The sequence below is a fragment of the Trachemys scripta genome, chromosome 2 (genome assembly GCF_013100865.1).
Source record: "Trachemys scripta elegans isolate TJP31775 chromosome 2, CAS_Tse_1.0, whole genome shotgun sequence".
Taxonomy (NCBI): domain Eukaryota; kingdom Metazoa; phylum Chordata; order Testudines; family Emydidae; genus Trachemys; species Trachemys scripta.
The window spans coordinates 76,415,022-76,442,654 of record NC_048299.1 but is presented as its reverse complement, the minus strand read 5'-3'; the positions used below and the strand labels follow the sequence as shown (position 1 = coordinate 76,442,654).

At 38.0% G+C, this 27,633-nt stretch overlaps 1 protein-coding gene across 5 annotated transcripts in view; it reads left to right on the top strand.

The window, feature by feature from the left end:
• Window positions 1-27,633, top strand: part of CPNE4 (copine 4) — a 320,518-nt gene that overhangs the window by 269,064 nt on the left and 23,821 nt on the right. For 4 of the 5 annotated variants that reach the window (XM_034760919.1, XM_034760922.1, XM_034760921.1 and 1 more), the window contains 4 exons: window positions 4,008-4,094; window positions 7,837-7,896; window positions 14,379-14,512; window positions 26,352-26,418. In XM_034760919.1, coding sequence (XP_034616810.1) covers window positions 4,008-4,094; window positions 7,837-7,896; window positions 14,379-14,512; window positions 26,352-26,418 — 348 coding nt within the window. The remainder of the gene's footprint in view (window positions 1-4,007; window positions 4,095-7,836; window positions 7,897-14,378; window positions 14,513-26,351; window positions 26,419-27,633) is intronic. The other variant, XM_034760923.1, reaches the window with a different exon arrangement.

The following is a 27,633-nucleotide window of genomic DNA, read 5'->3' as shown; positions in this document are numbered from 1 at the left end:
GAGTCTGCCCTGAAAGCAAATTGCTCACCTGGAGTCCACAGGATGACATATTAAATAGGACATTGACATAATAACGGGTTATTTTTTGTCTTGGCAGCAATTCACTAAAAGAAAAAGGAAATTAAAAATAAAGAAATAAAAAAGGAATTCTTTGGAGAAAATACACATTGATGATGGTCCATTTTGGATGAGTGTCACCTACTCTGGCTTCACATTTCATATTCCTCACATATCTGATGTGAGCACAGGCCCTAAGTGAAAACAAAAGCTCCGTGTCACAGTTTCTCTTGCCTCAGGGTACATGGAACCCCTTCAGCCTGGTACCTTTATTTATTTGATGTATTGGCCAATGCCATTGCTGGAAGTATGCTGCTCAAAAATTCTATTCTTTAAATGTGTACATTTAGGAAGTTTTCTTGACGCATGGGGCCAAATGTAGACACTATCTCTCTCCTTTACATGTGTATGGGAAGAAGTGTCTCAGTGGGACCCATAATTTTTCACCCCACTTCTGGGAGATTAGTAGGGTAAGAGAAGGAACATTTGAGGAAGCAAACAATGTCCTTTATTTCAGGGAGTAGTGTCCCTTGTTGTGGTGATCTGTGTCTCACACTTCAGAGAATGGAAGTTTAGAAATATGACTACCTTGCAAGTGTCAGCATTATTTTGCCAAATTTCATGGAGGGCAGGGGGCGAAAAAGGAAAAAAAAAACCGAAAACACAATCTGGTTCAAGTTCAAGTTTTCTTAAAATTGCTCAGGTTCACTCAGTTGTTTCCCTCAACCTGGATTGCCGTTGGAGGTTCTAAAGAAACCTCAAACCAGGCTACATTTGGGTTTTCATTATAAAATCTTTTGCACAGCTCTTGTAATAAACTAGTCAGAAGCCGTGAAGTCATATTGCCTCCTGTTTCATGACAAGAAAAGAGCTCACATAGCCCAGAGCTGCCAGACATCTGGAAGAAATGTTAACTGGCACACTATTAGAATGATGAATCTAAGTTTTATAATGGTTAACAATAATGTCAGCGTATAGACTCTTGTATTAGTTAACTCTCAGCTGAAAGGTTAATTAAAATGATGAAAATGAATCATTAATAAAGGCGACAGATACCATATCAATAGCAGAATGTAGGAGTACATAAAAAAAACAAACTTGTCTTAGCAGTGAAGCAAAATATTCAAAACAATTGGCATCATTTCTTACCTGTCAAGACCTGTGCCGAGGATTCTGTTCCCCCAAGAAGAGCTGATGACATGGAAAGGATTGTATAGGGAATTTTAGAAAATGGTGCTTGTTATATAATCAGCTCCTGCTGTGTAAATGTGGAGCTCTGGGGTGAGATCTTGGCAGGTAAGTAAAGGAGGAAGTGAGTTTTATTTTAAAATTGTCATTTTTAAGTCGACCCACGATCGACCCACGATCTGGGAGCTTAAACATTTTTTATTTTATAAAAGCTTTTCAGATTACCAAAACATCAGTTAGTGTATTTACCTGATGAAAATGTATTCTTTCCTTTGTTGGTTCACTTGACAGGAATTTCCTAAGATTATTTATTTGGCTTGTGATACCAATTGATCAGTTAGGTTTTCATTGCCTGTACATTTCATATTTTAATAATACTTAGGAATTATCTAGAACGTCATCCATAGATCTCAAAGTGCTTTACAAAGCTGGGTAAGCATTATTATCCACATTTTACTGCTGCACAGAAAAGTTAAGTGACTTGCCCAAGGGCACACTATTATTCTATTCTGTATGTTGTTCTACCACCCAAACCGTCATAGAAGCTGAATACCTTCCTGAAGTACATTAAGCACTGAAGTGCCGTAAGTGACTAACGTCTATTACGTGTGGTTCATCCTCTCCCCAAGGGAGAATTATATGTCAAAGAAGTGCATCTTGCACTTGGAGTGGAAGGTGGTGAAGTTTGTGATGATCTGTTTGGTGTAATTGGGTATCAGAGTTGGGATTAGAACTCCTGGCTCCTGTATTTTGCCCTCTCCACTAGAGGTTTTTGAAGGTGCTATTTTGCTGCCTCCATTGTAATTGATAAACTAAGCAATTTCTTTTTATAAATGCATCCAATACGTTTATAGGATAGCTGCTACCAGTGAAGATAGTTTAATGTAAAATATACTCAGAGCCGAGTGATCAATGTTTTTGCATTGCAATCACATTTCTTCCCTCCACTTTGCTGCCATCTCCTGTCATGGAGAACTCAGTTAGATTTTTTTGGGGGGAGCCTGATCTATCCTCCTGAGAACAGAAAAGCAGTTGCTGGAGAATTTCCCAGGAACATGTGGTCCTGTGTCTGCCTGTTACCTCAGTCGGAAAATTCATTTCACAAGACAAATAATTGAGCTGTAGGGCAAACTGGGGCACAGGCAGCTGTACTTCATACAGCTTGGAAATATTTTTCTTGTTAAACTTTTTATCTTTCTGTTATCAGCGAGGTCACCTGTTTCCAGGAGCCACGAGGTTAGGAGTGCAGTACAGGCAGCACAGTTAGCCCTTGGTGAAGAGAAGGTCTCACATTGCTCTAAAGCAATATCCTTCCCTTCCCCATTAGATAGTTTGAAAGAAATCCTCATTTTCAAATGTTGAATATTCAAAGTAATGGTGTAATTCACTGGTGAGCATGTGTTACAAGGCCCCCTGCTGTGCTGATCCACAGAGGATAGGAGTTGTTATAGCCTATCATTGCAGCAGCTTGGATCTTTAGCTCAAAATGAAGCCACTTATGCTTTTAGTTCTAGAGGTCCTGAGTTCAATCCCCAGTGTGTTGGCTAAGATGGTGGCTATCACAATTGCTCTTAGGGCTTTACCTAAAGAACGTTGAAGTCCAGGGGACTATTTACATGCTTAAAATGCATCACATCCTTAAGTATGTTGCAGAGTCTGGACCTAATTAAGGATTTCTTCCACAAATGCACAAAATACAGTAACTTCAAGCCAACATCATTCAATTAAAAAATTGTTCTAAATACTTATTTACATAGTATTGGCCCCTTTTGTAGATGGATTTTTCGTCTTGCCTGGCACCATGTCAGTACACACTCATTTCCTTGAGTGTTTCCCCCCATTTTAAAAAACCGCCCCTGAAATAACATTAAAGACAATATTTTTTCAAAGCTCAGGCCCTAAGTGTGCATGTGTAATAGCTCATGCAAAATGGGGCATATGCAGACAGGTATTTGCACATGCCAATGTGTATGATGCTTGTGCAGAGGCATGTATGCATATTTTTGAAGGTAGTACTTAGAGTTCAAAGTTTGAACATTTGGTCTGTCTTAAGCTAGCAAAACCAAATAACTTTCAAGTTGAAATTGATGTTTCTGCTGCAAAACATGTCAGCTTCAACAAAGCAGCATATTTCAACAAAAAAAATTTAGTTGAAAACATTCCAGCTACCTCTATGTGGCAGTGGTTATTTAATCTCCTTCTTTTACGTACTTAGATTAACTCCTTATTTTTAACTTCTTATTTTCTCATAGTATCTACAGCATTTAATATTGCTATATTGTAAAAAAAAGGGGTTGAGGAAAGTACTTCAATCTCAGGTCTGAATTGCTGTGTTCTTAGTCATTTAATGCAAACCCTCAATATTATATTAATTAATATGTAGGGAGTAACGTATTTAATGTTGAGTATCAGACAATTTCCCCCAATCATTTTTATTTATATGTGGAGCCACTTTTTCTGAAATGATCTCTTTTTAAAAACCCTCAATGTTTCACATGTAAAACCTGCATGTGTGTACACAGACCTGGGTAATTAGATGTCTGTTTGAGTACTATGCATATATTTGCATACCAGAATGTAGGTGTTTGCACTTGGCCTGGGACTAGGTTAAGATCACTCCTTGTACAGTTAATGTTTAGCCATTTTTGTCTTTGGACCATTTGATGGGTCTTAATCAACTAAAGAGAACATTCCATGCAACCTTAATTAATTCAATTTGTTTACATGAATTGTCTTTCATGCAGTGATTGGTGTTTTCACAGGTACAGTGGGAGTGCATAAACCCCAAGTACAAAGCAAAGAAGAAGAGTTACAAGAATTCAGGCATTGTCATTCTTAACCAGTGCAAGGTACCGGCATTTGAAAGAATACTTTGTCTATTCCTCCTCCCAGTTATTAATAATGTATCTATAAAGATTTTTTGGAAATGGAGCCAGCAAAGAAAATCTAAAGTGTGAAACTAAAAATTGTAACCTGGGAAGGGCAAAGGGAAGCTATTTGGGTTCTGGCAGTGTGTCCTTTCTTAGGCATATTGTATAAAAAATACAACAAAAATAAGCTGAAGAAGAAAACAGCCCAACTTGAGTCAGAACCCACGTTGAGTTTGACGGGCTGAAAGCTGTAAAAACATATTTTACCTGTAAACTGAGTGCAACTAATATGGAAATCACCAATATTCAGTAAACATGGAATTTTCTAATGACATATTTATAGATTCACTGTTCAAAGTAGAGCATTACTATGGAGAAGCTGGTCATGGCCCCATAAAAAAGTGTTGCACTGAAAGGAGAGGTTCAACCACTTTGTTACACAGGAAGAATACATCATACCCTCTCCAAAATTATGTCTTTTTCTTTTACAGTTTAGAGCAACTTTTCTGAGAACTTAAAGTAAATGGGTTAATTACATTGAGTTAAAATTAATTTTAAAGTGGTTCCTTTAAGAAATGCTGCACCCCGTGGTAATTTCCATTACTAGATGGAAATGGTAGAACTACGGTAATAATGCAGAAAAAGCAGAAGTGTTCAATAAATATTTCTGTTTCGTATTTGGTGTAGCCCTATCATGTGATGAGATCACTCTTTTCAATCCACTAGAATGTAAGGAGGATGTTAAACAGATACTTCTAAAGTTAGACATTTTCAAATCAGCAAGTTCAGATAGTTTGTGTTGAGGAGTTTGAAGAGAGCTAGCTGAGAAGCTCACTGCACTGTAAATGTGATTTTCAATACGTCTTGGAACACTGGGGAAGTTCCAGAAGACTACAGGAAACCTCATGTTGTACCAGTATTTTAAAAGGGGAAATAGGATAAGCAAGGTAATTATAGGCCTGTCAGTTTGACACTGATCCCATGCAAATATGATGGAGTAGCTGATACATGACTCGATTAATAAAGAATTAAAGGAGGGCAATATAATTAATGACAATCAACATGGTATTATGAAAAATTGATCCTGTCAAACTAAGTTGATACCTTTTTTTGATAAGATAACATGTTTGGTTGATAAAAGTTAATAGTGTTGCTGTCCTTCCATAATGTGTTTAACTTGGTACTGCATTACATTTCGATTAAAAAACTAGAATGAAATAAAATTAATATGGCACACATTAGCTAGATTAAAATCTGTCTAACTGATAGGTCTCAAAATGTAATTTTAATCAGGAGTCATTGTCAAGCGGGTGTGTTTCTAGTGGGGTTCCATAGGAATCTGTTCTTGGCCCTTCGCTATTTAATATTTTTATCAATAACCTGGAAGAAAACATAAAATCATTGCTGATAAAGTTTGCAGGTGACACAAAAATTGGGGGCGTGGTAAATAATGAAGAGGACAGGTCTCTAACACAGAACGATCTGGGTTGCTTGGTAAACTGAGCGCAAGTAAACAATATGCATTTCAGTACATGTATATGTATAATGTACTGTACATGTATATATCTGGGAACAAAGAATGAAGGCCGTACTGAGGACTGGGGACTCTATCCTGCGAAGCAGTGACCCTGAAAAGATTTGAGAGTCATGGTGGATAATCAGCTGAACATGAGCTCCCAGCATAGGTGCTGGAACTCAGGGTGCTGCCACCCTCCTGCCTTGAAGTGGTTTCCATCATATACAGGGTTTACCGTTTGGCTCAGTGGCTCTCAGCACCCCCACTATAGAAATAGTTTCAGCACCCATGGCTCAAAGTGTGATGCTGTGGCCAAAAGGGCTAATGCAATCCTTGGTTACTTAAACGGGAATCTTGAGTAGGAGTAGAGAAGTTATTTTACCTCTGTATTTGGCACTGGTGACACTGGTGTCCACAATTTAAGAAGGATGTTGAAAAATTGGAGAAGATTTAGAGAAGAGCTACAAGAATTATTAAAGGATTAGAAAACTTGTTGAATAAGTGATAGACTCAAGGAGCTCAATTTATTCAGCTTAACAAAGAGAAAGTTAAGGAGTGACTTAATTATAGTCTATGAGTACCTACACAGGGAGCAAATATTTAATAATAGGTTCTTCAGTCTAATGAACAAGGTATATCACTATCCAATGGCTGTAAATTGAAGCTAGATAAATTCAGACTGGAAAGAAGGAATAAATTCTTAACAGTGAGATGAATTAACCATTGGAAAAAATTACCAAGGACAGTGTTGGGTTTTACATCACAGACAATTTTTAAAATCAGAATTGAATATTTTTTCTAAAAGATCTGCTCTAGGAATTATTTTGGGGAAGTTCTCTGGCCTGTGATATACAGGGAGGTCAGACCAGATGATCACAAGGGTCCCTGATCTTGGAATCCATGAATGTCTGTCACCCCTGCCCCACCCCCGCTTCTCCTTCCCTCCCCCGCCCGCCCCTGTCCAAATGATCTTAAGAATGAAGTAACTCTGACACTTAAAACTTCCCATACACTAACAAGTCACTGAGATATTGTGCCAAGGCTATTTTTGTTTTAGGATTAGAATTTGGATTTAGATTGGATTAGGATTTAGAAAATGTTTTAGGATTAATTGTCATTTGTAGCCATTAATCTTCATAATTGAAAGTTTCTCTTTTAGCAGAGGCTGACAGATAATGTTCTTTTTCAGAGAATTCTGTGAAAAACTACCCTCCTTCAACATTTTCTTAACCTTAAGTGTCCTGCATAGTGATACTATTGGGTGGGGGGAGGGAATAAAAAAATCAGTTGAATCTCATCTGGGATTAGACACTAAAATGTTGTAACCATAAACATGTGACTATTACACAGTGTTACTGTTAAGCAGAGTTAAGGTTGTTTGGATGTCCTAAATATCCATACCTTAACATATTGTGATTTCTTTTAAGTTTATCCTTACCACTGAATTCCCTGATTTATGATGTTTGTTTTGGGATAATTAAAACATTCCTGTAATGTGTTGTACCCTAAATTGCTCCACCTTAACATAGTTTTTGTCTGGGAACTTTAAGGTAAGTTTGCTGATTGGGGGGACTTTAGAATTTATTTCATTCTACAGTATTTAACAATGACTTTGTCAAATAATCCATGAAGAATGCATAAAACCAAGGATTTGGGGGAATAAAGGAGTAATAGAAATGGAGCCACTCAAAAAAGGAAAAATACTACAGTCCTGTAGAGGAACTAGTGTGCAGACAATCAACATTCCCCAATTACTCCTTCCTGTTGTTGTATAATACCAGTAAGCAATCAAATATGCCATACAATGCAATTATGCATCCATACAGCAAAGTTCACCAGGATGACCATCTATGTGAGATGTTTCCCTTCCCATTCTTTCAAAGTCATGTCTCTGAATTCAAAAAAAATGCCTGCTTCTCTCTCTTAAGTCAATGGCAAAATCCCCATTGACTTCAGGCAGAGGAGTGCTGTTCTGTTTTCTCCTTGATGTGCGTAAATAATTTCGGTGGTTTCAGAATGGTTTGTGATGCTTTCTCATCTTTCTTTGTTCCTCTCTTAACTTAGCTTTAAGTCTCTCCCGCTCTCTCTGATTTCTCCCACGCCATCCCCATCCATGTTTTATTTTTCCTTAAACAAGCTGTTTCAAAGTCTGGATCTTTTAGCAATACACAGTTCATCTGAATGTCTTTGCTTTCTTATTTCCAGATCCACAAGATGCATTCTTTCTTAGATTACATCATGGGGGGATGCCAAATACAGTTTACAGTAAGTGTTTTCCTACTGTAATTTCCTTTACTCTAATGAAAGGAACTTCTTTTAAACACTAAAGTCATCACTTTCACAGGAAAAAATGATCTGACCTGCCATTTTGTAAATGTATTATTAACAAATTGCTAAACTCTTCTTATAAAATATTTTGTGACTATAAAATAAACTGTGGTCACAGTATGATTTTCAAACACGTAACATTTTCATTTTGCGTGTTACAGCAATACCACTCAGACCACAGCAACTAAAGTCCATCGTATATATAGGGCCAGTTCCTCAGTTGGTGTAAATCAGTATAGTTCCAGTGACATCGATTGTTCTACGCTGTTGTATGAGAGCTGAAGATCTGGCCTAGAGTCTGTGTCAATAGCTGTGTGTGTGTGTGTGGTCATCACTGAGAATTTCATATGATCATCCTTGTCCTGCCCAGGCTTAAGTCAGTTCCGATTCAGCATGACCTCCCTGTCAAATTTCTGGTTGAAAAGCTCTTGGGACTCTATGCTTTCAGTGAAATGGTTGGAAGAATATTTAAATATTGGCAAAACATAATAATATTCACTAATCTGATTCTTAGAAATGGCTCAGTCATTTGTGTTGAAACCCCTTCCATGCACCAAATAAAATAAATAAATAATCAGCATGGCATGGAAAATGTCAGCCCAGGTGGCTAAAGTTTGATGAAGTTATAAGGAACTGAAAATAGGGTCTTATAATGAGAAGTTTGGGGTAGTATTAAGTATAAGTGGCGCTACCAGCTTTGCCTGTAATGCATAAATATATGAGGACATAAATGCTAGCTCTGCTGAGGTTGCTCTGGTATTGAGAAAAAAAAAAGTCAAAATGAAAAACAATCCCTCAGCCAGGAGTGAAAGTAACATAAAAGACTTACCTGTACAGGGCAGGGCCTCGGGCAGAAGGGACGTGGGGCCTTGGGTGTAAGGGACGGGGCTGAGGGTCAGCTTCCCCCAGCCAGTCCATCCGCGCTGCCTGGCCCATATCGGCCTACTTTCACCCCTGCTCTCAGCCAAATATTATATACCCACTACACTCAACCACATCTAATTCTTGGACTTTTCAGGCCTTCCACTTCCAACCCACTATCCTTGTCCCCAGGTACTATTTGTCTAAGCATCCAGTACAACGAATGTCATAATTTTTGCTACATCACCATTTTTAAAAGGGACTCAACCTTGCTCCAATTTGTTCATGTGAATTTTTTTCACCCACTGTCACTTCTGTGCACAAATCATTTAATTTTCTCACGCCAAAAATGTCATTTTTTTCACTGTGCAATTCATTCATGTGCAAATGGATTCATTGTGTGTACGTTCTATCATTTGCACTCTCAAGTAAGACTATGCCACACCATTTAGTTTTGGAATTCATGTCAGTGATTTATTTGTAATCAATGCAAAAACACATGCCTTTTTTAATGATCTAGCATCTTGCTGTTAAGATATGCAGAGATGTTTGATTCTGCATTAATTACTTAGGCTCCTACACTTGCACTTGTCAAAGATGGCTTGCTGAAACACTATAGATCTATGAAATCCATAATCCTGTAATCAGAAAGGTGACCGTGTTCTCTGAATTCTTGTACACCATTATGGAATGTTAATGTCAACATAGAAATGAGTTCCGATAAACCACAGTGATATATTGCCCTCCTCTTTGCTAAGACAGAAGCAAAGTTCACAAACTCGTAGTAAGTCATCCAACCCTCTTTTTGTTTTAGGATTAATTATGTTTCCGTTGAGTTCATGCAGTGTACAGATAGTACAATGCAGCTGTGATCTGAAAGGACATTTGATGGGGGGAGGGAAGCTAAGATGCTAAGCATAGGTTTGGGAACAAAAAGCTATAGTATAGTGTTGCTGCTAATTTAAAGCACTAATGAGAGCTTTTGTAACATCATGCTGTGTGCTCTTGGGATACGTTGTTCATCCATTGTGGTTACATAGTTCATAGTTAGAACAAACATCTTAGAGAACCAAGAGTAAACTTTTTTTGTTGTGTTTTTTTAGAATGATTTGTTGAGAAACTTTCTTCTAGGGAATTTTGTCATCAATAGCGCAGATTCCACATGGTTACTTCTGTGAGGCTTTTAATGCAGAAGTCTGTATCAGTGATCTGACAGAGTTCCCTGCTAGGTGTGAGAAACAGTCAGTAGAAGTTGGCAAAGTTAATGGGTTTACAGTCAGAAGACATTCTCTTCACTTTAGGAAGTATGGCAGAAAGGATATGTAACACCCATTTTAAGAGCTGCAACTGAAAGTGCGTACAGGACTGCTTCTGGGTCAGACAGGTCAAGACAATAGGACAAGCTGATAATTTGCTGACTGAGCTGGTAGAAGGCTAAGCAGGAAATTATCAGTGCATTAAAAACACTTTTACACGGATTACGGAAATCTTCCTAAGGGTGTATAATCCTTTGCTGTGGGATACCCATATTGAACAGTGGGAGGTGATGGAAGTGCCAACACCTGGCACATTTAAAGATACACTGGACCAAACACAAGCAAATATGTTGTAGGGAAAAAATCCTGCCTTGGCAAGGGGGTTAGACAAGCAAATTCCATCCCTAATTTCTGTGATTCTTTCATTTAGAATCAGAAAGCTTCCCCACATGCATGCAGGCTTGGTGCTACCATGCAAGACTGAGTGCCTTAAATTGTCAGTCAGGAACATTAAGAAACTAGAGCTGCTACATGCTGCTGTTTTGGAACCGTTGCAAATATCATTTCGGCTTTGCGTAGAAATCCTCCTCTCAGCAAGAGACAGGATCAAAACTGAGCCTTGGCAACACAATGCATCAGCATATGAGTGGCATTGTTGTTTCTTGTGGAAGGTTATTAGCAGCGCAAGAAAAGAGAACTCATCACTCATTCCCCCCATATCCCCAGAGGTGCATTTTTTTAAAGCTTAAAAACTTTTAAAGACCTTACTGTGTTCAGAGAAAACAGCTGATGTTATGCTTTGCACATTTGTAGATGGAGCTGTAGTTGTAGTTAATGATGGAAGAGAGAGAGAGTATTCCTCTTCTACTCAGAATACAGTGTATGGAGCATGTGTCTCTTTTGCTGATACCTGCTGAGAAGATTGTACCATGCAGCAAAATCACAAGTTTAATAAAAGCATCATAATAGGAAATGAGGGTATTCACCGTCTGTAAATACACAGGCATTAAGTGAATCTGTACTACAAGGACAATTTCCAGTAAAGAAACGCGTTTCAATCGGGTTCCTGCCTTCCCACCCCCAAAAACACTGACCACAGGCCTGCCTTGCTCACTAAGCCTGCTGCTCATTCTGACACCACATGACCTTGGCAAACAGTCATTGCAAGAAAAAGGATTTGTCCAATTCCCTCTGGTGCATGTCACTGCAACCTCATTAAGAGTCTCTTTTTGGGTTATCAGTGAAAAGGCCAACATCTATAGCGTCTTTATAGCACCTGTCCCTTCTTTTTCTGGTACATGAGAAAATGTTTGTGTAGGGAGTAGAACAGCAATCATGTTTTTGTAATCTATGCAAAATCTTTAAGTTAATTTTATTTCAGAGAAAATATAAATGTTTTACTAAATAATCACATGCATCCATAGGCCAAGATTTTCAAAAGCAGATGCCTTGTGGTCTTTGAAATTCAGCAGTTGAGAGCTGCTAGGTGCTTAGCATTTTTGAAAATCAGACCCCTGATTTAGGTGCCTAAATAGGAATCAGACTCCTATTTTTAGACACATGCCTTTGAAAATATTGGCCCACAGGCCTTGATCTAGCATATTTTGCGAGGAACACAAGGTTGTTGGGATTCATACAAATGTGAGAGACCATGTATGGACACAGGTAAGATTAAGCAATAGGCATAGACACCATGTAGAGTCTCTACTCCCTTTCATATCTACTTCCTTCCATGGTATAACAAGCCCTGGTTTGGGGTGGAGAATCTAGAGCTGATTGGGAATTTTCTATCAAAAAGTTTCAACATTTTTGAATATATATTTTTTAAAACTTTCTGTTCTGTGAAAACAAGACCATAAATTCATGTCCTGGTTTGTAAGGGCTCTTCTTTCTTCCCCCACACCATACCTGTTTTCACTTTTTCTTTCAGTGGGTCCGACCTTAATTTGGCGTAAACCAGAATAGCTCCATTGACATCAATGGAAGTATGCCAGTTTACACTAGCTGAGAATCTGGCTCAATGTGTACAATGCAAACAGCTACTCAAAATGTTCTGAGTGTGTCTCCTGCTATTATTCTTGTTGTGCTTATCAACTGGTTGTCAACAGCCCAATCTCCAATAGCTGTGGCACTGAAGATTTTAATAGGATCATTATTCAAAGGTGTGACTAGCTGGCAGCTTGATTCTTGATGGTATAGGTTCAAAATGTTATGCATATAAGGTAAAAAGTGGTGAATTTTCTCTTTATTACCTTAGTTTGCAAGGGGAAATCTGTGGGGTAAAAATCAGGACTAACAAAATCTCTGGCAGGACAGCTGCATAGGTTTACATAGAGAAGTGGGGCTGAAAGGTAATCCTATTTCCCACCTAAATTATATTCATTTCTCCTAATAGATATGTTAGTCATAGAGGTGACTGCAGTTGGTCAAGGAAGCAGAGATGTTCCCAGGCTGATCAAACAAAGGACTGCTTGGTAGCATGACAAAATATATGTTCTTCCAATCAGATATCAAGGGGCTAGTTCTTAAAGATTTAAAGAGGAGGAGATACTGAACATGAAACAGAATCTGCAAACAACATTCTGGACCACAGAGTGGAAACTGAGCATCAGTGGTGTGAGGATTAAAAGTTCTGATTGGCTCTCACAACTTTTAATGACAAAGACTGAGATTTTCAAAGCCATAGATTTGGATGCCCCAAAGCTATTAAAATTAATGAGAACTGGGCATCAAAAGCTCTTGTAGTCTTTGAAAATCTCTGCCAAAATTTCTTCAAGTTACAAATTCCTCTATTAAAAATCAAGACAGAGGCCAACATTTTCAAAACTAGGTGCCCAAAGTTAGTCCCTGTGACTTGTGCTACCAAATCACTTAGGCCCTTTGAAAATCCACCCTTAGACAAATAACCCAACACAGAATGTGTGCCTGTGATAGAGCTCTTCAGGGGAGCTACATGTTGCTAAAGGGAAATATCATCTAATGGTCTGAGCACAGGACTAGAAGCCAAGACTTTCTGGGTTCTAGTTCCAAGTATGACACAACTCCCGTTGTCACCTTGGGCAAGTCACTTAAAGGTGAATTGAAAAGCAAAACTGAATTAAGTGCAGATTTCTCTGCTGAATACACCGCTTACCATGTTTTGTGGGAAAGGGGAAGCAGAAAATATCTTTAACTATAGGGTTGTTAAAAAAATATATTTCCCTCTGTGAAATCCTTTGGTTCCTCTTGGTTCACTGAAGAGATCCCAGAATGCAACATTGCAAATGTCAGAAATGTCATTCCAACTCATGCTGTCTATGATTGTGATGTCACAGAATGATTCATCTGGAATGTCATTAGCATCCAGGAAGTACAAAGAGAATTTTAAAAAAGGAAAAACAGAATTTTTAAACGGTTCACTGTAATTCAGTGCTGGATGCCTCCCTCAACCCACAGTGAGCACATTCAGCATAAAAATCTGTGCTTAACTTGATTTTTGTTTTTGCCTTGTAATCCACCATTAAGCTTTCTGCCATCTGCAAAATGGGGAGGGTTAATTAAGTTAATGATTATGAAATTCTTTGAAGATGAAAAGCACAGTACAAAGGCTAGTTAGACTGTTTTACGATTATAATAATAGCAATAAGCAGTAACAAAGGAATGAAGAAAGGAATCTGACACGGTTTGGAATGTTTTTGTTAAGGGATTTTGACTCTATACAGATTTTATACTAGAGACAGATTTATAGACCGGGAATCAACTGACTGGAAAGAATTTAATTAAACTCAGAGAATTTAGGGCTAATTAATTAGGTAGGTTTATATTAGAATATAATTCCCTAAATGGAAAAATTATGTAATTCATTGTTTTTCCACTTACATAATTTCAGACATCTATCATAACATTATCATTTACTTTAGATATACTTATATAATAGTTTTGATGTGATTGAATTTATTTTATAACTTCCTTTGAAGGGTTAGCCAGAAAAAAAGCATTCTAATACAGGAAAGAACAGTATTATACTTACGTATACAACCTAAACAGCTTCTTTACAGGCATGCACATCTCATATAGTTTCTTAACTAGAAAAAAAAATTGTGATATAGGATGTTCAGTCTAATGATACTCTTTATGCTGATTTCTACACTGCATGTGACAGTGCTACAAAAGGAATGTTATTGCAGATTTGATTAATTGGTTTCATTTTTGTTTTAAAACTGTGGTATCCAGCAACTGCATATGATAAAGAAATGTGGCAGATCTGGACATACCTATGCACCATAACATCTACATAGAGCAACTGTTTCATTTCTTTTCCAGGTAGCTATAGATTTCACAGCATCAAATGGAGATCCCAGGAACAGCTGCTCTCTGCACTACATCCACCCGTATCAGCCTAATGAGTACTTGAAGGCATTGGTTGCTGTTGGGGAGATTTGCCAAGACTATGACAGGTAAATAACCATGTTTGCTAATAGAATTGTCTCTAGAAGGTGTTTTAACAGTATGGAACCAATGACTTCACGTTGCTGGCTTCAATAATTTAATGTTAGTCACGTACAGGAATCCTTATGGGTAAAAAAAGTTTCAATCTACAAATACACTGACACACAGTTGAGATTCATTCATTTTAAACTAGTGTTTCTGTATATTTAACAGAGAGCATCTGTCTCTAACATATATCATTGGTTTGTACAGAAAATGTCTTCACTGTCTGCTTCTACATGCTGAATTACATATTTGGGAGCATGGTAATCCTTTTTACACCTGCATGACTGTTTTATATATGCAATGTAGGTATCTTTCCTGATATGCATGTAAATGTGTATCTGACTACTTGACCCTCTGAGAAAGTTGTGCACCCCTGTTGATTTCAAATAGCTCTCCTGTCTCTGTCAAATAGATTGGCCATTAGTAAATCTAAATTACCTAGAAACCCCCTTTAAGTATTCTTTTGTGTGTGTGTGTGGCTGTATAAAGTGATTTTATACAATGATTCTTTCCAAAAGCAACTGTTCCATTGGAAAAATTTTGACCAGCTCTAGCAAGGATTTTTATTTTGTACCTGCTTGTATTTCGCCCAGCATGCTGTGAGCACTTTATGAATTACAATAATAATTTTCTAAAGAAGATAATATTATATTTTAAAGAGTAAAAAACCAGCCACCGGTTCACAGAATAATCTTCATATTCCAACATAAGCTTATTATGGCAGGTGTAACACTGTGTTGAACTGCAGCCTTGAATTATTTCTCCCTTAATGTCTTTGAACTATTCCTTCAGTGGGGGACTGTGAGTATCTTCACTATTAAATTTCATGTGCAAAAATATGCAAAAAAGAAAAAAAAAAGACCTCAAACTTAGGTGAAAAGCCAAGAGCAAGAGAAAGAGATTGGATAGGGGGAAGAAAGTGAAGGACAGAAAGGAACAGATATGGGAAGGAAAGATAGAGCAGTATCTTACATGTAACGAGCTGGAGTCCTTGCAGGTACAAAAGGGTCAGATGTCCCCAAGGGTGTGCTAAGGTCTGGGTGTCATGATAATATGATGATTCTTGAGGCTCACAAGCAAAGTACAGGGTCTCTACAGAGAGTCAGAGGCCTGTCTCCCTTTCCTCCTGGAATCTCCCAGGAATCCATTCTCCACTTGATCCCCAACCAAGTCTTTTTTTAAGGATCCCAAAAGGGGGAGATAGTTGGAATAGTGCATCCTGTTATTATTTTGTCCACCATTATGCCTAGTTTCCAACACACTAATTTTGGTCCATTAATTTCCAGTCTCAGGCTCCTCTGGTGTATCAGACATGATCTCACCACCATCCTTGGGTTGTTTCAGTAGACTTTTTTGATTGAACTAGTCCAGTCTGTCTGTCTTTCCTGACTTTTATAAACAATTTTATGTAACAGGCTGATTTGAATTTTTGTTACTTTGGTCAAGTTAGAGTACAGGCCTTCTGCCTAACAGATCTCGGGTGTTGTGAAATGAAACAGAAAATATTCACTGAAACCACTGCAAAATGAAACCACTGAGTTTTGCATAGTTCTGGTCATTTGTAACATTTCCCCTTCTTGTATCCAAACAGCACAAGTGAATCAGTATTCACTAAAGTGTTTCTTGTGCCTAATACTTAACAAAAAATCCTTTTTTGGGTGTGTAAAGAACTTGGCAAGGTATGGATATTATTTACACCACCTTCATTATTAGAAAAACTATAATAACTTTGTAGTTTAGTAGAAAGCCTGGGGCAATTGGATGTCATTGCACCAATCATTAACAAGTGGCACGATTGTCTTTTATATGCTGTGGTCAGCTTGGTTGATATCACAATCAGATCTTGTAACTTCGACTTCTGTACAGGTCAGCCCAGTATAACAAACCTCTGAGTAACTAAAGCTTCCAATTAAGTGTTGTGGTTACATCCCCTAATGCTCTGAAGTATTCCCTGTTCATCCAAAAGTCCATTTACCTATGCTTCAGATGTCCCTGAGACAGTGTTACAGAAATAACCGAATATGATCAAATAGCCATTCGTTTGTGTAGAATTTTTATGTTATTTTTAGTAATCTCTTCAAGTCATGTTATCATTTGTAATTGTCATAAGGGGAGGAAAAGATGAAGTTCATAGATGATATAATTAATGGCTAAGAAAAAATAGTAGTTGATAAGATATGCGGGAAGGAATTTTCCTCCAGGGCAGATTGGCAGAGGTCTCTGTAAGGGGAAGATGTGTATTGGAATCTGATTGAAAAGAGCCTGTTCATACAGTCTAAAATAAAGTTACATTGTTTAAAATTCCGCTCCATCTACACAGATGAATTATGAGAAATTTTGTAAATGATTCCACATTAGTATAGTTTTTTTAATTATAGCAAGTGTGAAGCAAAAGAAGTGGATTGGATTTGAAAATCTGGCCTTGTGTTTGAAATGTTGAAATTTGTATTTTGCGGCTTGTAAATTACATTTCTAATCTCCTGCCCCCCTTAATCAAAGTCTCTATTTTAATTTAAATATTTATTTTTGACTCTCTTCCCTGATTCAACAAAATACTTGAGCTCATGCATAAACCCCAGATACATCAATCAGACTGAAACATATACCTAAGTGCTTTGCTAAATAGGGATGGAGTTAACATATGCTCAACGTTAAGCATATGCTTAACGGCTTTGCTCAACTGGAACCTTTATTCTTAGTAGTGGATTCAAAATACCTCATCAGACTATTCAATATGGTCCTAGATTTCCTTTTATGACTAATTTTTACACAACATTTTACATTTATACCCACTTTCAGGCCCCGCTACACTGCCAGAGGAATATCAAGGGACCTTAGTGAAAAGAAGAATCAGGTTCCATATAATCAAATTAACATTTATAACTTTAAAAAAGATGAAGTGTAAATGTATTTACAATTTTTTAAAAATATTTGTCACATCACAAAATCATGGGACATCTCATTCTGACTATACTGCTACCATTCTATTGTGTTCTCTCTCCCATAGTTTTGTAAAGTATTTCATAGTAAGCAGTATGCACTTTACTCATTCTAAAAGTTGGAAATTTCAAAAGTTGATACAAAATTAGTTTTAGTTTATATTTCTCTGCTTGTTCACCTTCAAAGATAATCGTCTATTTTTACATTTCAAGATGTCCTTGAAACATATGGAAGCAGGGTTATATCTGTCCTCAGATACCAACACCTTTTTTCATTTATGCAAATAATCTTCTTAATTCTAAATCCACATATTGTTCCTGAATACTAAAGTACCAAATTGTAAAATACAGGTGTCCAGCCACCTCCCTAATGGCTACTAATGAGCAAAGAGTAAATAATTCCAGCTAAGTGCAGGAATAATATATGCTTAGAGCAGTGCAAAATGTTCATAGTGAAAATCCAAAACCCTTTACAAATCCAACATCTTGGCCAACATTCATAAAAGATTTGAAAACCCTCTAGGGTTCGATCGTGTTCCCATTGCAATTGTGGTGAGTTTTGACATTAGCGTCTCATACTTGCAGAACATTGTTAGTGCCCAGTATATAATAATTCTTATTGATTATGTACTGTTATTAATTAAAAATAATAATTCTTATTGCCTCAATATTTTATGCCTGGATGACTCAAACTCACCTACTCTGACTGAATACTAAATCCTAAAAATAAAACTTCTCAACCTAGAACCAGCTCACCCCTTTTCTCCAAGGGCACCTTGCGGTTTGTCATAGATGCAACCTTAAACACAAGTTAAGCAAGTTCCATTGGAGTTCCATTCATGAAGCTAAGCACTTGCTTAAGTGCTCTGCCTTTAGGAGGGAAATAAAGTTTCTAAGCTTAGTTCATAAGATCTAGTTTTTAATCAGAATCTATTCCCATCCCAATATCTTAAAATCAACAGATAGCTCATTCTGTAGCTATTTTGTACCTGCACTGTGGATGAAGAAATACAATGAATACCTTTGCTGTAGTCATCTGAAGAAAACACATTAACAGAATTATGTCAGAGACAAGGAGGAGAGCAGAAGTTGGCTTTGGTTGTAATGTTAATACAATACTAATTACTTAAATCTGTGGCCAAAGGGTGTTTCTTTTAATTAGTAAGTTTTCACTGTATGCAACACTTACTTTTTCATAAATTCACTACTTAAAGCTATGTTAAAAAATTAATCTACCCATGCAGCTCAATAAATAAAAATATTGTTAATTATTGAACATATCTGTTTATCACTCTAAGTACAGAGGCAGCCTTTCTGGAGGCTAGTAAGCAAAAAAGATTATCAGACAATCTAAATAAGGTTAGAAACCATTGTGGGAAAAGAATACTTTCATACTTCTTGAAGCATTTATTGCACTACTTTAATAAAATGGAAAGTGAACAAAGAAGTATAAAAACAATACTCTTACACACCCAAGGTAAACAAAATCCTTAGCACATGCTTAGAGTTAAGCATTTGGCTTTAACTGGACTTAAGCATATGCTGACATGCTATGGTGAGTCAGGGTCAGAAACTGAATTGGAACAGATGGTATTTTTAAATAGTCATTGGATTATATACTAGGTACTATATTAAATCATCCTTGGACTAGATCCTCAGGATCTTGGCCATCACATATTGTGCATGCACACTCATACACATATATGGAGTGGTCACCGTTACAAAGCCTTTATTGGCTACCATCATCACAGTGTATCTCGGTAATTAGAACAGGAAATCTCTATGATAATTATGTGGTCAACGTTTGTTAAGATTGACTTTGTAATGGTTTCTCTGGTACATATTCAACTCCACTCCTGCCCATGTCTCTGCTCTCATTTCTTACTGCTCTCATCTTCACCCCTGTTCAATGCTGGTCTCCTTGAAATTCCTTATCAGTCACTTCTTCTTCAAAATTCACAAATGCTAGCTCATGTCAACAAAATGTACTGCTTTCTCCATGGATAAAACAATAGAAGTGTTGCTCTAAGAGAGAAACTGCCTCTGGGGTCTCCAATTTGGTCTGCGTTATCTATCTATTCAGCCTGTTCTCCTCAGAGCTAGAACTTTGTCTTGTGCAATTCTTAGCACTCTGTCAGCATTCACAAGTAAATAATAGTAGCTGTAATTTGTCTAGAGGTGATTCCCTCCAAAGAAAGTGACCTGAAGAGCAGATCCGAATAACTCACAAATGCAGTAAAAAATAGTGTAACATAGATAGTCCGATACATCTACTGTGGAAATTAGGTAAATTCATAAATCTTTATGGGTGGCAGTTCATTTGGCTAAGAATAAGTATCGCATCAGCTTTGTGTCTGATGCATCTTCCACCAGCATGGGACAAACTTAATGATCTAGTAGATCATCCCCATGTTCCTATTTACAAGTTATATGGAGCTTTCAGACTAGTGAATTTCTTCCCTGCATCTTTCAAATATATAACAAGTTATTTATATTATAATCTGCCCCGTAGCTCCCCTCAGTTATACTAGCATTTAGCTGAGCTGTACGTTTATCCTGGTTGGAAACCCATCAGTTCACAGAGGAAAAAATTTTTCCAGTACTTCTCATGCAAGTTTAATCAGTTACTGTAACAATAGTGAACACCTTTTGTCACAGAATAGCATAACAGAAAGACGTGGGGCCATATTGCCTGCTCAGTCATATCTTTATCACCTCTTTGGAGTCAGTGGGGTTACACAGGTATAACTGAAAGTGGTGTTTGGCCCTTTATTGCTTAAATTTGCCCTAGGAAGATGCAGTATTCCATGCCACAGACCTCTGAGTAGTAGTTTGTGTTTTGTTCACATGGACACAACTGTCACTGATTGCTGGTTTTTGTTTGACTGAAATGATGAAGCCAAGAAAAATGTATTTTAAGTGTCCAGAAATAAATATATGCTCTCAGTATAGTAAATGTGGCTGATTCAGGAGTTCTATGGTGAGAATTTGACTTCAACAACAGGCAAATATATTGTAAAATTACTTTGATTTTGGATTCCAAATCAATAGCTTAGGGGATGGGTTTTAGGCAATTTTTTCCTAGATATTGGGTAGGGCATCTAGTTGAATACCTAATTATCAACATGTTTTATTTCTGATTTTGCTGTATCTGTTTTTATTATTTTCTTCAATCTTAATGTCACTGTGATTTCAATTGAATTACACCAGCAGAGAAGTTGGTCCTCTTGGGTCACAGAAGGGTCACTACAAATACTTCTCTTCGGGTCATCCTAGAAAATTCATTCCCTTACAGGAGCAAATTAAAAATCTCTCTTGCACAAATATATATGCCTAAATATGCTCCTACTTTCCCTAGCTCCCAGACACAATGAATTTTCCATCTGTTTAGTTCTGGTAGAAAACAAAATTAAAATGAATGAAAAACATTGTAGGAAAAGTCATATCATGTCACTCACATCACTGAAACGCTAAAAATAATGTAATTCCACCCCTGCTTATCATGATACAATGAAAAAGGATAAAACCCAATATATATATATAGCAATGCTTTTGCTATGTGGTGCAGCATTATGTACAATCTGGAACTTTAAAACTGCACTTGTCCTATTTACAGGCTCAGTGAAATTTACCCGAAGGGTAGGTTATCCTCTGCAAGACAGGTGGAGTTCTAAGCCTCCAAGACAGAAGGGTTGTGAAACTGTCCTTTGTGTGGGTTTGGTATCAGTTTACTGTGCAATTCCATTGATCTTCCAGTGCAATTTAGCGTTAACCCTTTGGAAACTACAGAGACCCATACACATCCTCCTAAGAACTCACTTGACTGGCAGTCAATTGCCAGTGTTTTAAAGATTAGTAAGAGCCCTCCTATGGTCTCATGGAGCACCCCCAAACTCTTTCTAACAATGCAGTCCCATTTCTTCAACAAAGGATGTTTGCTAAATTAGGTCGTTTTACACCTGCAAGTATAAATCAGGTCACGGCCAATTTATTTATAAACTAACAAGGAAGCTTGCCATTTTGGTCTCACCTCTCCTATTATGCCATTTTACTAGGCTATAATCTAGCACGACAATCTTGTCTTTTTACATTTTATCACCATAACCTTTCATTTCCCTTCGCTCATTTCCCACCTCATTTACAAAGGCTTCTTTCCAATAGATATTTACACCTTTTTTTGCTTAGCCTATGAATTTCAGAATTCATTTGGTATTTTTGCGCTGCAGAGCTTTTTCAGTCTTCTTTTAATGATGATCGGGGGACGTTTAAGGCTATTGCATTTGTTAGATACTTCATTAGTAGATGTCGTTCAGTGGCTAGCTTCAGGGAATTTGTTTTCCCCTTATTCATTAATTATGCCCCTTGTAGGTGAGACTGCCATTACCTTCATGCTCTTGAAGCCCCATTTTATAAATTTATATTATTCAGCAGATTCCAGCTCCCCGAAGATGACTAAGAAGCATTTTGTAATTTGTTGCATTTCAAATACAGCTATACCTAAAGCTGATGCATGAATGTTAATGTCTAGATTTTGAATATTTATGTAGAATTTCTGTCTGTGTCCAGCCAAACAGTGCAACAATAGCCTTAGTTTATCATACTTTTAGGTCCTCGCAGCAGTTTTTGTATTACAAGAACTAATGTCAACCCATTCCCGCTGCTCCATGGAAACCTACCGTGCATTATGGGCCAAATCCTCAGGTCCATTAACCTCAATGGAAGTTTGCTTAACCAAGGACTTACTAAAAATTGGGGGCTCAGTTGTACTTAACAAGTACTGTCCTGCACTGGGAGTGATTTGGCACTACACGGAGACGAATACAATCCCTCTGAGTGCAGAGGAACTGCTCCTGCTGCCACACTCCTCCACTTGTCCTCATCCAGCCCACAAGCCCTGCATCTAGCAGCATTGATGTCTGGCAGAGACGGAGTATTGAGCCATAGCCCACCTCTTCCCCACCCCTGTGGGAGCATAGGGATGCAATTGTGCCCAGCTGCTGTGCAGGACCATGAGAGGTGAAGAAGGCTACTTGTTCCCTCCACCTGCTGCACAAGCATGGAGCAATTGGACCCAACCTGATCCAAATCCAGGTCATCATTATTTGGCCCTGTCAGACATGCAGATCAGAACTGGGTATCCTAAATTTACCTAACTCCGATTGTGATGAAGGAACTGGAAATGTTAAAGTATTTCAAATGGTTGCTGTATTTTCTTTGGAGCTACAGCTAATCCCTTGTAAGCTGTTGTGATTCCATATTTATTGGCATCAAGACCTTCTGAGATAAGTACTTAATAATACACTCAGGAACATGATTCACTCATATGGTTTAGGGGATAAAATACTTAATTCAGCTCATTTTCTTCCAAGTCATTCCCTAAACATAAAAGATGACAGTTTTAATAGAGTTTAATGATGCTTCTCTCCTTTGCCTTTTTGCTCTTTCCGTGGTTTTTAAAAAAATTAAATGTGTAATAGGCATTCAGCTTTTAATTTGGCAATTTGAGATGTCTATTTAAGTGAGAACAATATTTGATATTGTCATGGGAAAATTTACTATAACAGAGAGAGTTCAAACAACAAGGAGTCCTTGTGGCACCTTAGAGACTAACAAATGTATTTGGGCATAAGCTTTCGTGGGCTACAGCCCACTTCATCAGATGCATGAAGTGAAAAATACAGGAGCAGATATAAATACATGAAAGGATGGGGGTTGCTTTACCAAGTGTGAGGTCAGTCTAACGAGATAAATCAATTAACAGCAGGATAGCAAGGATACCAACAGAGGAAAAGTAACTTTTGAAGTGGTAAGAGAGGGGCCGATTACAGACAGCTGACAAGAAGGTGTGGGTAACAGTAGGGAGAAATTAGTAATGGGGAGATTAAGTTTAGGTGAACACTTCAATCTCTCTGGTCACTCAATAACAGACCTAAAAGTGGCAATTCTTCAACAAAAAAACTTCAAAAACAGACTCCAACATGAAGCTGCAGAACTGGAATTAATTTGCAAACTGGATACCATCAGATTAGGCCTGAATAAAGACTGGAAATACCTATTGTGGAGGGACACCACTGAAATCAAAGTTAGATTTCTTTCTAAAAGGTGTTCTCTAGATCCATCACAAGTTTTGGGACTTGATGCAGTAATTGCAAGGTGAAATTTTATGACCTGTATTATGTAGGAGGCCAGACTAGATGATCACAATGCTCCCTTCTAGTCTTAAAATCTATTCAATCACAGCAATACAGGGTTTAATTTGATAAACCAGCCACGTTTAATCATTGATGTAACACAAAATTTTTCTCCCATTTTGCTGTGTCTTTGATTCTTATTTCTTATCCTCTTAATGGGTAGCTGACTTCTAATTTGCATCTATTATAAAGGGTTTCCCCACTTCCAGTAGTGTTTAATCAAAGTGAAGGCAATCAGGAGATGGTTGGCATAAATTTTCATTGTCCCCTTTGGTTATGACTGTTGGAATGAATGTTTCATTACCATGAAAATGATTCATTGTCATATAGGATAGCATATGGGACACAATATTACATTCCCCCAGATTCAAACAGCAAGTATATTTCATAGCAAGGCAGCAATTCATAAGAGCTTAGCCCTCAGGTGGGAACAACTTTTACTCACTACAGCCAAGCCATTGTTAGGCACCATTGATCTGGGCGTGATGACTATTTCCACACCCCATTGTCAATCCCCCAAGCCAGGCAGTCCCCAACATCTGAGAGGTTTTTTAAAAAAATACTTCCATTTTGCTCCTGCTCCCAAATGATTGACAAAAAATACCATGGCACCTTTCAGGCAGGATGCCCGACTGAGTAGTGTGACACCTGTAGTGGGTGCTGATATATTTCTGTGAGTATGTCTGCAATCATGAGTTATTCACTAGATAATGTCAAGGACTGACCACAGAGCCAATTAGAAGTTCTGCCCCAAACTGTGCATTTTTGGGGGTTCCCAAGATAGTAACAGAAACTCAGCCTCCTGACTATTCCGTGCAGTCTTCAAGCAGAGGCAGCTGGATCCAAGTCAGCAAAGCACTGATGCATGTATGTTAATGACTTCATTGGGAGTTAAGACCTTGTTTAAAGTTAAGCATGTGCGTAAATGCTTTGCTGAATAGGGTGGATTTAAGAGCATGTTTAAGACTAAGCACATGCCTAAATGCTTTGCTGAAAGGGGGCCAAGATGTCATCACAGTTTGTCATTTTCCATATACTATATGGAGAGAAAGGGGTCTGTAGCATCTGCAAAAATGAGCTCTGTGAAGCAAGAAGGAAACGAGTGGCCATGTAGTCTCCTGGTCTCCTGAATCAGGATCTCTCTCCCCTCCATCCAAATGATCAAACTGGAATGAAGAACAAGGCATCTCGTTGTAACACTTGGAAGCAAATTTACCATGACATTAAATATACCAGCTCATCTCCCAACCTATGTCTACTGTAAAATAAAATCTTTGAACAGATTTTAGTAGACACCAGTCAGATTACAGATGGAAACCCTCATGCAACCTGCAACTTGCTGTAGGTAAAATTTCCCCTTTTGTAACGTTGCCAGAAGACACTTCCCACCTGGACAGTTCTATGAACCCAAATCCAAACACCCTTAATTACACAATCCTCCCTTCATTAGACTCTGTCATCGGGAGGAGGATGATTCTGTCTCTTGTTATCTGGAAGACCTATGTTGTCATAGATCTTACCTATATGAAAATTATTTCTAAAATATTGGAAGGAACCCAAGCTACCCTCAATCATGGGGCAGAAAACAGAACAGGACTACACTTACTGTGTATCTGTTTCCCCACTTGTGGGATGCTCCAAGACAATTTTACTCCTCCAGTTAGTCTCAATCTCCAAAAACATTACATTTTTCACCTGACATTCCTTGCCAGTCTCTTTCTGCACTTCACTGGTACACTGTCTGACTCCCCTCTTCTCTGCTTCCTGTCTCCCATTTCTCTTGTCACAAACCTTTTTCATTTGTACTTTCTCTCCATCACAGAGGTTGTGCTGTTTCTATATGAAACAGATATTCCTACTAGTCTGAAATATAGTCATTACTGACTTATTGTGGGTTTTTTTCAATTGGTCTCACATGATGGAATCTCCATTTTTCTTTCTATTAGGGATGGGCTGTGTGATGGGGAAGTGCATTTTTATGTTGTGCTAAATTTATTTCAGTGTGCTATGTTTCATGGAGGTGTCCTGTTGGATCTGGATCGGGGGCGGGGAGGAGAGAAAGAGAGAGCAATAACTAGCAGTTTATTATGGGTGGCAGCAATGACCAGCAAAAGGCAGGCAGCCACCAGCTGTAGAAATAAGAGAGGAATTGCTAGAGTTGGGAGCATCTGAGAAGTTGTAGACTCTGTCCAGCAAAGATTTACTCATATGCCTAACAGTATACATGGTGAATAGTGCCAGTAGAGTCAATGGGGCTATTCGTAGTGCATAAGGTTAATCATGTGCTTAAATCTTTCCAGGATCAGGACCTTGATCAGCAACCTATTACAGTAGGCATATCAAATAACAGGACATAATCAGAAAAGAAAACCAAACAGCATGTCAGAATATAGAGTATAACAGTCCATCTCGGATAAAAGTGTCGGGAATCTAGTAATGTCTGTGTTTTAGGATGCTCTGATAAACACAAGCAGGAATCTAAATGTGAGAGTAAAGGGTGACGTTTCTTGCAAACATAAATAACGGTGACCAAATGACATGTATGATCTAGCAGCCTTTTCTGTGCTCTTCTGCTTTGTCACCTTTTTCATGGACCAATATGAAGGAATAAATGTTTAGCGGAACAATGTACATTTCTTGGTGAAAAAAACCCTTTTTTATTTTATTTTCAGTGATAAAATGTTCCCAGCCTTTGGTTTTGGAGCCAGGATACCACCGGAATATAAAGTAGGTGTACAGGTGAATCTTTCTAACTTCCATGGTTTATATGGCACAACGTATTGCTGTTGGTGAGATGGTTTATCTTTGGGGGCAATAATTCCCTCAGCTTGTTTCATTCTGATGGCTTTCTGCTCAAGATATTACCTCGTTACATACACAAATCTAAGAATCAGTCCAAAATGAATGATGTTACGTCAAAAATAATGTAATGGCATTTACACACACACCTTTTTTTGTGAGGTTGACATGAGGATGTCTGTGCCTTATCTTTCCAAGTTCAGATTAGGTTTTGAGGAATATTTGAGAGAAATATTTTGGAACCATTAAAAACTTGTTAAGGTCTGATATCACAGAACCAACAATTGGAAGATTCACTTTAACGTTGGGGCTGGTGCTGATGCTTTCAGAGGATGTGATTAAGCCTGACGCTGTTGCCAAAAGTAATGGTCTTAGTAATGCTCAAAGTTGTGGAAATTTTGTGTGTCCAAAAGACTGTCATCAGTGCAAGGAATGGAATGCAAGAAAACATCCATGCTAGAAAGAAGTGGTACCCATGTGAAAAGAGTGAGGACTAGATTGATATTGAGGCTAGAAAAGGTGAACATAAGAAAATAATATCTGCAGGGGGGATAATAGAGTCAGAAAGGTACCTGGAGAAGAGTGAGGTCTGAGAACAGAGAGACAGCAGTCCAAATTCTGTGTTGCTTGTGTAAAGTGGTGTGGAGGGTAACCAAATGATTTTCCTGATCTGATAAGAAACACAAAGCAACCTAATGATTCTGCACTGTTTAAATCAGGTGCAATCTGGGAAGAACACACCTTGTGAAGACAAAGCCTACACAGCAGATTTCTTCTCAGGATAGTACTATTGCATTGTACCCCATGCAGATGGAGGAAGGACAAATTGTGACAATGCCATTAGGACTCAGTTGTAAGGAGCACAAACCAAAGGTCTGATTCACTATCCACTGAAGTCAGTGAGAGTACTTCCATTGGCTTCCATGAGCACTGGATCAAGCCCAAAGTGTGCAGTGCATTGGCAAACAGCAAAATGCGTCACAGAAGGCATGCTTATCTGAGAGGCTACTTAGAGGACTATTTTCAGAGTAGCAGCCATGTCAGTCTGTATCCGTAAAAAGAACAGGAGTACTTGTGGCACCTTAGCGACTAACAAATTTATTAGAGCATAAGCTTTCGTGGACTACAGCCCACTTCTTCGGATGCATCCGAAGA